The 11697-nt window shown below is 41.6% G+C and overlaps 1 protein-coding gene across 6 annotated transcripts in view; it reads left to right on the forward strand.

Annotated features, from left to right (window-relative positions):
- The window catches only part of STK24 (serine/threonine kinase 24), a 78075-nt gene that overhangs the window by 65250 nt on the left and 1128 nt on the right, over window positions 1-11697 (forward strand). For 4 of the 6 annotated variants that reach the window (XM_006027422.2, XM_025208631.1, XM_025208632.1 and 1 more), the window contains one exon: window positions 4347-4532. The exons of 1 other annotated variant lie outside the window; for it this stretch is intronic. In XM_006027422.2, coding sequence (XP_006027484.1) covers window positions 4347-4532 — 186 coding nt within the window. Of the gene's footprint in view, window positions 1-4330; window positions 4533-11697 lie in introns of all 6 variants that reach the window. One more of the 6 variants, XM_025208633.1, reaches the window with a different exon arrangement.

Raw genomic sequence — 11697 nt, forward strand, 5'->3', positions numbered from 1 at the left:
CCCCCCTTTGCCCTGCACACTGAGGGGCTGGGGCCTAGGGGGCAGCAGGTCAGAAGTGAGAGGCACCACCAAGGCTGTGGGGTTCGGGGACTGTGCGTTGGGAGTGAGGGGAACCAGCATATCAAGGCTACTCAGCACCCTAAAGTAGCAGGGTGACAGCTGTAGCTGGACACATGTCCTGGTGAGCGGAGGAGGCATGGGGAGTTCTGATAGTCCATGATAAACAAAATCAAATGCTAAAATATATAGGTAATAAGGATTTATTTTATTATAATGATTGAGGCACTGTTACGCTTCCAAATTGCTTTAAAACTGTAAATATCAATAAAACATTGCGTTCAAGTGATACTTGTATATGTAATGGTGTTTCATTTAAATCATGGAAAAAAACAGATTTTTGGATTCTTTATCAGATCATTTTGGATTTTTAAACAGCCAATCATGATCCCTGCTTATTATTATCTTTAGCTGATGTTCATGTAGCATCCGTTGGAGACAGCCTATCTTTCATGGTGGGGGGCGGAGCAGGGGAGCAAAGAAGTAGCTCCCTGTTGCCCCCTGGCTGGAGAGTTTGCCTTTGGGGTAATTTTGTTACTATCTAGCCAGGGGGAGGCTGTAACATTTGTGTGTCCCACTTGCTACATTTTTGTGCAATGCATATTTCCCAGAAATTTGCAGAGCTAGAATTAAATGCTTGTCCCTTACCTCAGTCACTTACGTGCCTTTGTCACCTTGAAAATAATTGAAAACACCAGTGGTTCCTAGCCTTTTTAGACTTGGGGTATCCCTCCATAACTTTTCTGAATTTAATTTTTGAAATGAAGGGTTTCCTTAATTTATTCATTTTTGAGTACGGAAAAATAGAGCAATTTTGGAAAGAACTGAGTAAGATCAAAAGTGTTTTTGACAATATGGATTTCTGTCTGAAATCTCTGACTTTATCTTGCAAATCTTGTACAACTGTTTGTACACCTAATAGTGCCGATATGGCATGGCACGTTAAATCACCCTTCAAAGGATGTCGTGCTACCCCAGGATACTGCAGCTCTCTTTTTCAAGAGTCACTGGAGTATATGCAAGACTAGATGGTAATGGTGTTCACTCTAAAAGGTGGCAAAAAAGACTTAACCATGCTTCAACTGTTGGTACTTATTCAAGTAATAGTATTGACTTCAGCAACTGTAACTTATCATATTTTCTCACATATAACTTACCCCTAAATATATGTGCACTGCTTGGAAAGGCATTTTTTCAGAGTTTTGGCTACTCTGTGCCAGAGTTACCTCAGAGGCAGAGACAAAGCTGAACCTTCAGGCTGTTTCCCCTTACTTCTCACCTAAAGCTGAAACCCTTTTTGCTGCTGAAAAACTGATCCCTGTGGTTGGACCTATGATTTTGAATGGGACTAAAAAGTCTCCAAACTAGGGATGTAAACATTGTTCCCTTCCTCTTCCCCTCTTCCTCCTTCCCTTCCTTCCTTCCACCTGCCCTGCTGCCTTCCTGTTTTTGCTGTGGCACTGAGCGGCTTCTCTTTCCTTCCTTCCCTGCCAGACAGTGCCCAGTCCTGTGCTAAACAATAACTTGTAAGCATAACCAGTTATTACTGGGCATATTGGTTAAACGATTCATTGGTTAATCTTCCACGAACTGAGTCCAAACCTGTGAAATAGAAGGAAAAATGCTGGAGCAGCTAGTAGACAACAAAATTGCTCTAAGAACGGTTAACTTGGTTAGTGGAACACTAAGATGATTAAAAAGGAGAGATGATTAACACCCCTCTGTTTAGTGAAAAACAATAAGCTATTAAGTCGAGTAACTTGCTCAGCCACCTGGATAGTAGTGCAACAGCTGCAGCACTGTAGAGCAAGAATCAAAGCAGGGTGCTTCTATCCTGGGCAGAAAATCAGCTTCCCCACTTATCATACCTGCAAAACTGGGATGCATATGTTTTTTGGGTGAAAAAGTTTGTATTATATGTGAGAAAATAATTACTTTTTAAAACTTGTTTGTACCACCATTCACTGTGTTGGTTGTTGGATGTGAAAGTGTCATCAGCATCCCATGCCTCCTTGCCCCTGCATAGAATTCATAACAGTAGTATTTAGGTATGAAGGCAATATTCTGTTTTCACTGAAGCCTATGTCTGGGAGGCCCCATGGTATTGCAGTTGTTATTGATGATCATAATCATCTACTTTTCATACAAGTGATAAGGTTGAATTTGTAGATCTGGGGATAAGAAAAACATTTAAAATCTGTAGACTAAGCACATTTTAATATGTAAATTGTTATGAGGCAGTAAACGCAGAATCCGGCAGTTTAATTGTTAGTCATTTTTCCTGTCATGGCAATTCTTCCAAGTCCTTTTTTTGAAAGTTAGGAAAGTTGTGTTTTAAGTAGTACTGTATACATATAGAGTATTGTACACTAGTTTTTTGCGAGGTTCACTTGCGATTAGTTTCTGAATAATACTTTAAATTGTTGTCTTGACCTATGTGTTCAATCCTGACTGGAAACATCTTGAGTGAAGCCAGGCTGTCTGCTGGCAAGTAGTCTTGCAGTCCCCTAACTTGAGAAGTTGGGAGAATCATGTCTGCTGTCAGGGATCCTTGACTCTGGCATTCACTTCTGCTTCTCTGTAGTCTGGGTCTGGCTTCTCTTAATCTTCAGGGAGTGGTGCAAGTTGCATCTAATTATTTCAGAAACAGTGGTAGTAAATATATTGGCATTAGTATTAGTAGTGGACTCTTTCATGTGGTTGCGTTATCAGTTTTGTGCTTGTGATTATGGATCTATCATGTCACAACTTGTGTTATATTATGGGGTTTGCATTGAACTGCACCTTGCCTGGATATCTATATAAAGATTTTTGTTTTGCTGTGACTCTTAATTTTTTATGATATTGTCTCAAGTTTCCATGGGAATATAATTGCCACAAAATGCCACATTACAAGCTTAACTTTTATTAACCATAACATAAAATGAAATTCAGCTCTGTACTACTTAGTACAACCATCGCATCTTTGCTCTTTTAAAGGACGGTGTTCCAAAATCAATCAGTTTGGCCCCATGTGATATATTCTCTAACTTGAATCAATTCTGGTGTCACATATGGGAAACATCAGTTGTAACATTAGCAGTAGTTTTAAGTAAAAGACTATTCAGTGACTTTAGTGATTTCAGTATGTTGTGCTTTTATGTATTACATGAAGAGTAGGAACATCGTTCCAATGAAGAGGTTGACTCTACCATATTTTCATTTAAAAAAAAACACCCCCAAAAAATAAGATTAGACATAATTTTGTGTTTTGTTCAAACTACTGTATTTACCTTAGACTAGTTTGAATTTAAGACAGCCCCCAAATCATTAGATTCTAGATATGGAAAATGCATAATTTTCCATTAAAATTAGAATTTAATTAATTTAAAATTAATTTAAAATTTAGAATTTAATTTTTGGAGGGTTGTGTTTTAAATGCATTGGCCCCCCATGGCAGTGAGGCAAACAGTTGGGAGCGGAGGGGCAGCAAGCTGCAGAGAAGTCAAGTGGCTTGATCTCTGCTCCTTGCTGACTGTCCCTTTGTCACTTGCCCCACCTGCTGCTTGTCTCCCTTCAGTGCCCATATTCCCTGGCACCTGCCATAACCCCTGTCCTGCCCAGCCCCACTTGTACCTTATGCCTTGCCACTTGTTCCCTCTCCACCACTTGCCTGCCCCTCTCTTCCCACTTAGTTCCTCCTCTGCCTGCCCCCCACCCCTCCACTGCCACTGCTTGCCTTTCTATTGCAGCTCTGGTTCTGGTTGGGGCCCTGCTCCACCCTGGGACACGGAACATAGAGCACATGCTGTCTCTAGCCCCTGCCCAGCCATGCAGCAACAGTTGTGGTGACCCCAGACCCACAGGTGTCCAGAGCTACTGCTGCTGCATGACCGGATTGAGGCTAGTCATCATATGTTCCAGGCCCTGGCCTGGAGCAGGGCTTCAGCTGCAACTGTGATGAAAAGATAAGTAGTGGTGGAGAGGCAATAGCAGGGGGCTGGCTGCAGGTAGCAGAGGTATGGGGGAAGTAGAGGCTACGGGAGGCAGATGCTGGGCAGGTGGCAACTGCCACTACAACTCTGGTCTGGTCTTAGGTTTGAATAAATACGGTACTCTGATCTGTGCTAGAAAACACAAAATGTATCTTGGAAGCAGGTACAGTGTAACCTATAGATTATTTGTGTGTATGTGATTTTATTTTTGTCAATCTGCTGTAAAAAGGTTTGAAAGCAGTATTTGACTAGATAAATTTCTCTCTCTTCCCCCAACTCCACCTCATATATCTGTAAAGATTATTTATGTTACAGGCGGATATCTGGTCATTAGGTATAACAGCCATAGAACTTGCAAAAGGAGAACCACCTCATTCAGAGTTGCATCCAATGAAGGTTTTATTCCTCATTCCAAAGAACAATCCACCAACGTTGGAAGGAAACTTCAGCAAACCCCTCAAAGAATTTGTTGAGGCCTGCCTGAATAAGGAGCCAAGCTTTGTGAGTTTTAGAAATGTATTTTGGTTTTCATACAAATTTCAACATGGTAAAGCACTTAAGCATTTTGAATGAAATCTTCAGAAAAAACTTTAAGCTCAGTTTTAGAGTAGAAATCTTTACTCATAGCCAGAAAAAAAGGTGAATGAAAAAAGAGATGTATTTTAAAGCAGAATTACTCTCTAGAGTGATGATGGTAATGCTAACTAAAGCAGCAAAGGCTTTGCTGCTAAAACGTACATACTATAGAGCTTAGATGAGAATATAATCAGTCATTTAGAGATTTTTTTCCCTTTTCCACTTTTCTACAGTATATCCATGTATACCAAAGAGAACTTTCATCCTGAGAGAAACTTTCAGGTTGATTAGATTAAAAGCCTAAATCCAAATACAGCACCTTTTAAAATTTTTATAATTTTTTATTAGACACTAAATCTATTTTTGCAAGTGAATTGGAAAGGTTATCTGTAAACTGCTGAATTCTTCTTTGCTTATCTTTTAGTCGTCATCACCACCCAAGCTTAGAGCCACGATGGGAGCTCTGATTACCCATGTGTTCGGTGTTTTTCTTTTTCCATTATCATGAAAACGCTTGCCTAAGCTATTGCAAATAATGAGTGGATTTTCAATTATTTGTGTTAACTTGGCTTTTAAGTAATTTCAGTTTACTTGGTTAATGATTAGGAATCTTAAATGGCTCTCGCTGAGAAGGGGCCTATTTCATATAAAACTATTTTATTTGTTATGACTCACTTTGTTCACTTTTTTTCTGAGTGCCAAATGGTAATGTTGAATTTGTGTCATCGTTATTTTCTTGGTAACAGATTGACATCTGATACAGTGGGAAGATTGTGTGGAAAAACTGTTTATATTTGCTGTTAAGATCATAGGTGCTCAACCCTGCATGGTTTCTTGTGCTGTTTTAGGATGTGAGAGCCTAATTGTAAGTTCAGGTAAAACAAGAAGCCTGGCATTGATTTGGTACCTATACCCATGATGGAGTCGAGCAAAAATTTGTGGGCCATAGAGGCATCTGTATCTTTTGCAGAGGTATGGCTGGTCCTGATTCTTTGCCACCTCTCAATGAGGAAATATACTCCTCACCACTTCCAGTATAATCCTTCTTACTGACATCAACCCAATTCTATTACATCTACTGTTCAGACATCCTCTACCATCAGGATTAGCGAACCAGTGAACATAGTGTAGAGGTCCCATTCAGAGTTCTGTCCCACCTAGTTTGGGAATGGTACTGGGAGCTCTGGTCTCAGCCAGATGCATCACATGGCCTTCTTAACCTTACTGCAGACACTGTCCTTGTGTAATCTTACTTCTGCACAGTCGGTAAAAGAAGATAAAGCTCCCTGAGAACCTCCCTGGCTAGGCCCCTTCCACTGACTGTAGGCTGACAAGACCAGAACGGAAAATATGAGGGTTGTTGTTCCTTTACAGTCGTCTTCCGAGGAATGCACTTTACTGCAGGAGGTGATGATAACACCTGCACTAAACCTGATGGTAGAGGATATTTTGAGCCTTTCAGGTTTTCCTTTCTCAAGCTGCAGAGATGCTGGTCAGAATTCCTAGAACTAGTCACAGGACTATGACAAAACACAAATACCCTTCCTCCCACCTCAAAGCACACAGACAAAAAGGTATCGGATGCTGCCAAAAGATTGAGTATTTTGATGCCTACCTAAATCAAGGTCCTTAAATGCAAGAGGAGTTTGAGCCCAGTATGAGCACCCATAAGGACAAAGAAATTGGATCTATTTTGATGAAAGGCATGATTATCAGACTTGTCACAGCTTCAGGTGATGAATTTGTTAAGTACAATTTTAACTGATCTAGGGCAAAACAATCCCTGTCCTTTAAAAAAAATTCTACCAGATTCCAGGGATGAAATAAGAGGTACTAAGAAAAGGCAGATGGTCATGAATATTGGTGCTAGTTGTTGTAAGGTTGATGGCTGTAACAGGTGTGTCTCGAGGCTGGTTGTCACAACGGCCTGCTCACATGTCTGGGCAGTCTGCCCACCTGTCTTGCCTGTCATGCCTTTGTAATGAATAAGTTATTTCTAGGCAAGAGGCTGTCCCTTTAATATCCTGATGTCTAAGGTTTATACATGACTCCTACCTCCCCTTTTTGTGTCCCAAGCCTCACAGATGTTACTACCATCTATCACTTCTGTGCCTCTCTGACACTGGACTCTATACCCCTGTATCCACGCCTTGCTGGCACTAGATTCTCTGCACCCTCGTATCTGTGCTTCTCTGGCTCTAGGGCTTTCTGCACCCTTGTTTCTGAGTCCCGCTGGCGCTAGGGCTCTCTGTGCCCTTGTGTCTGCACCCCTCTGGTGTTAGGGCTTTCTGCGTCCTCGTATCTGAGCCTTTCTGGCTCTAGGGCTCTCTGCACCCTTGTATCTATGCCTTTCTGGCGGTAGGGCTCTCCGCAGCTCCATAGCACCTCTCTCTGTGTGTGTCTGTCCCTAACTCTACCCAAAATCTGGGACCTTTTCTCAGGGCACTAATGAGACCTCCAGACCTCCCCTTATAGCCTCATCCCGGTTGTCTGGTGTAAACAGAAACGAACAAAAGCCTCTAGGCTGTAATGTAAGTATTATCAATAGCAACAGTACTATGCCCCCGTTAGGGGTCAGGCGTACACCCTTAATACAGCATGCCACATAGCTTAAATACCTGGGAGGTTCCTAAAGTCTCACAGCACTTGAGTAGCAAAGCAGGCAGCACTGGTTCTCAGGCAGCTTTCACATGCAGGAGTTCTTTCTCTGGTGGTTGCCAGAGAGAGAGTGCCTTGCTATCTTCAGCCCTAAGCATATATGTCCCAAAACCCTGCTGTCATGTGACTCCTGCAGGTGTTACCCAATTACCTTCTTAAGCTGTTACTATGGCAACCCACAGCTGGGGAGCTCTGCTGGCTAGGCTGCTTCAGCCTTAAAGGAGCAGGCACGTTTTAGTGCCCTACTACAATGGCCAAAGCTGTTATTCTGTGATGGACATACCATGTAAACTACAGACCATGGTAGAGTATTTATTCTCTTAAAAAGACAGAATTCTTTGATTGGCAGACAAGTGAAGAAGCTACCTGTTCTGAAGAACTTAAGAGCTGCACCAAAAATTTCTAGGGAGTTAAATATTGACTCCAGACATTGAAGTCTTAAAAGTATCAACCTCAACATGGATGAGGATGTATCAGCTATGAAAGAAGCCCAGGCATTCTAGGAGATGCCTGTCTCGTGGCCTTTCAGAGGCAGTCAACTTGACAAAAGTTTTGAGAGTTACAACAGAGCCAGTGGGAGATCTACACCTACCTTTTGGGATTTCCATTTGGCTTTTCGTAGCTTCCATAGTTGACAAATGGGGGACTGGATCTCACTGCCCAGAGTTGGTGTGAACAGTTCTATTAATTACCACCTCTTCTCCTGTCCCTTTTGAGAAAAGCCTTTTTATCAGTGAAAGTAGCTTGGTTTCTTCTGGGAGCTGTAGAGGAGGTGTTGTGGAAATACCTGAGAATATTGACATTTCCTTGTCCTAGATTTTAAAAAAAGTCTCTGTTCTACCTGAGGCTGGAGGAGACCAGAAAACAAATCCATGACCTTAAATTCAAGTTGGTAACACTTGTTTCCAGTGTTCTATTTCTCCAGGCTCAACGTTGGTTCATCATGATGCCTGGCTTACATAATGAATACTTTTGTATAGCTATTCATCCTACTCACAAGAGAAGTTTCTAAGTTTTGTCAGTAAGGCCACCCACACCCAGGATAAAATACTGCTGTTTGGATTCTCCACAGCAATTAGCTGCTTTGTAAAAATGCCTACAGGTAGACTGGTAGTGCTTTCCTAGCACTTAAGAATTCTGTTTTGAACTGGACTTCTGTATCAGTCTAATTCTACTGGTGGTGTAGTCATGAGGCTTTAGTAACATCTCTGAGGCCTGATAAGATTCTCATTTTGAAGCATCAGTGATTCTCTTTGCAGCTGTCTGCAGATACAAACAAGGGTGCTGATTTGAATTTTTGCTCATTGTTTTCCAAACTTTTGATAGCTGGGACACGCTTTTTTTTCCAGATTAAAATTGGTGGCACATTTCACTCACTGATCTGTGGTTCCAGACCCAGCATACAGGGTCAGCACAGCTCAGGCCCAATTCCACCCATTTTTCATAGCACACTTTTGCTCTTGCAGCATACCGTGGCATCAGATTGCATCCAGGGCATGCTCTTGCGTTTGCAAATGTATTACATCAGCATTCTGTGTTCAGTGCTTCACCATGCCACTGATGTTTAACACCTGCACTAAACAGTATACCATACTTACCCAGAACCTGGCTGTCTTACTGGTTCTGAGACCGGTTTCCTTATTCCCAGAATGACTGCTTCTGTGTGAAGGAATTGAGCTGTAATGCTGATGTCTCACACCCACAAGTTGTCCTGATTGACCTGATAGCATGAACAGACATAACACTTGAATATTTCCAAGTGTGTCACTGTTGGGGAATCAGCTCATAATTGTCCCTGGACACACGCTGTTAAGGGCTCTAAGTAGAATCCTCACTTCTTAGGACTTGCATTGCTGCCAGAATGCTGCCAAGAGGTGGTAGAGTACCCAGACAGTTGTGCCTTTTGGGGTTCAGTGCCCAGAGTTTTCCCAGGTTTCCCCTAAAGGGGTTGCCAGGTGTTGGGGGCCTGTGTGGGTCCAAGGGGTCTGCCCCCCACCAAGAACTTCCCAGCTTTTCTAACTGCTGACCTGGAAAGCTACCATGTCAGTTTCACCTCCCTGCTACTGATCTTGGATAGTAGTGTCTCAGGCTCAATTGAGAAGGGTATGTCAAAGGGTTGGAGAGGTTGCCAGGTGTTTCCGGCTTCTGGGTTGCTCACTGCTGTTCTCCACCCAACTCACAGTTCATGTCTTAGTTTTTCTGAATGTCTCACCTGCATAGCCCATGCCTGTACTTGCTTGCATGCTCCCTAACTGCATGTGGTGGTAACCAGACGAGGGTGACTAGCTGTGTGTGTGGAGGCTTGGGTGTCCTTGCTTCTTCATACCAGGAGCTGGTTGCTTTGGGACCTCCCACATTCTCTGCCTCATGTTGCAGTTTTAAAAGGACTTTCCCTAAAAAGCTGTGTAAGTACTTTGCATTGCCAGTACCTGCATAGAGACATGCATGCGGGGTGAAACTTACAGGGCAGGATTGGCTTCAAGAGTGTAGGACAGAGGGTGAGGATGGGTTAATTCACTTCATATTGAAAATGGAGTTGATAGCCATTCTGTTCTATTAAGTGTGCATTGTGCAGTGGCTCTGTTTTTCTGTGTAAAGTGTATTCAGAATATAAGCGTTACTTCTTCCCACACCCTTAAAGCTTAAGCTCATATTTTTAGGGAGACGATCAACATGAGCTTACTGGTAGTGAGGCAGAAGTCAGGGTAGATTCACACCTTATAGACTAAGGGCCTTGTTACATGGTAATTTTGGGTGACTCCTGGAGCTCTTCACACAAGCCAGGGGCAGGGGGTCAGACATGATGATCCATTGTGGTCCCTTCCCAACTCTACAATCTATGAATTAACACCTGAAACTAGTCTTAAGCGATTGTTATGCTGCTCAAAGTTGTGTCCTGCCAGGGCAGAATTATCTTTTATCTATGTTGTTTAGCTTATTTTACCCATCCTATTAAGTCTTCATCTCCCAGCTTCATGTTCCAGCCCTGCCCAGATCTCATACCCCACCTAGAGCAGGGATAGAAGCTTGTCTTGGCTCACCAGCCCGGTAGTGGCAACTCAGCTGTAACTAACTCCTAGTAGGACTCCTACTTGTCAGCCCTCTAGTGGCAAGTCAGAGCTGTGTAGGTGGTGGACAGTCAGAGAAGGTTTTTAGTCTTAAAATGTGTGTCTGTTCCAAACTCAAGCTAGCACTAACACCGATCAACATTTGAACAGCTTGAAGTGCAGTGTATAAAAGGCCCTAACTAAATCAGAGATGTATATCAAACTTTTGTAAGCAGTGGATTTACATAGTAAAGATGATCGCTATCATCATCATCTGATGAAGTCAGTAGACGGAAGATCATACGTTCAGATATAAAGATCTTATAAAGTTCATATCTTGTAAAGCTCAAACTAAAGATAGGTTCAGAGATGAGACTTTTACTACTTTTTCATTAATAAAACTCAAAAACTAAAGTTTTTTTTAACATTTTTGTTTGGTTGTTTTTTTGCACTTCAAACTCTGCTGTCTTGACGTGTGGCAATATCTTCTCCTTTTGCCAGTATCCCAGATTTCTTGTTTGATGATAACGAGGAAGGATTTGGTATGGAACAGACCTTGAATTGATAAGGAGGCATCTGGTTCCTTAGTTTGAATATATTTTCACCTCCATATTCGATTTCTTCATTCTGATGATTTTTGGGGCATTGTTAGGAGCTAGTTTTCTGTGTGGTTACAGGTATGGAGTTTCAGGATGCAGTCTTTCACAAGGAGAGACAGTTTGACAACTACAGAAAAAGGAAGTAACGCTCTGATAATTCACAAGACCCATCTAAGGATATCTTCTTTGATTCTAGCTTTTTCTAAAAATATGAATTCTCTGCTAGGTTCCTAGAAAATAATTTATTTTTTAGAACTTGATTTATTTGCTGTTTTCTATGTTAATAAATAGCAAGATTTTAAAAACCAAGATAAAAAAGGGCTTTTAACTACATGAACTTGTAACAGACTTTCTTGGAGATATTTGAGTAAGCAAAGTTTTAGAAAATTATTAAAAATTGGTGCTTAAAAATAGGCTGTGGTGGTAGACCAACTTAATTATTTTAGGTATTTTTACCATCTTAATTATTATGGACTTTTGCATCCGTTGAGCTTCAGGGATTCAGCTTTTACTTTGCAGTTAAATGCAGAAGATTTTTCTTAAGTAGCTCAGAGTCGAGAACCATCCAGAATAAAATTTCAAGATGCTGACTTAGAAGAGGTACTTTTATTAGAAAAACAAGTGATAGCAATTCCAACTGTTATACCAGGAAAAATTGTAAGCGTCTTTGAGAACTGTCCTGAGTGAACTGGCAGACTTTGATTCTGCTGCATCTCAGTGGAACTTAATTACATAAATGGCTTAAGCATCTTAAAGAATTTTACCCTAGACCTAGACATGATGGAA

The sequence above is a fragment of the Alligator sinensis genome, unplaced genomic scaffold (genome assembly GCF_000455745.1).
Source record: "Alligator sinensis unplaced genomic scaffold, ASM45574v1 scaffold744_1, whole genome shotgun sequence".
NCBI lineage: Eukaryota > Metazoa > Chordata > Crocodylia > Alligatoridae > Alligator > Alligator sinensis.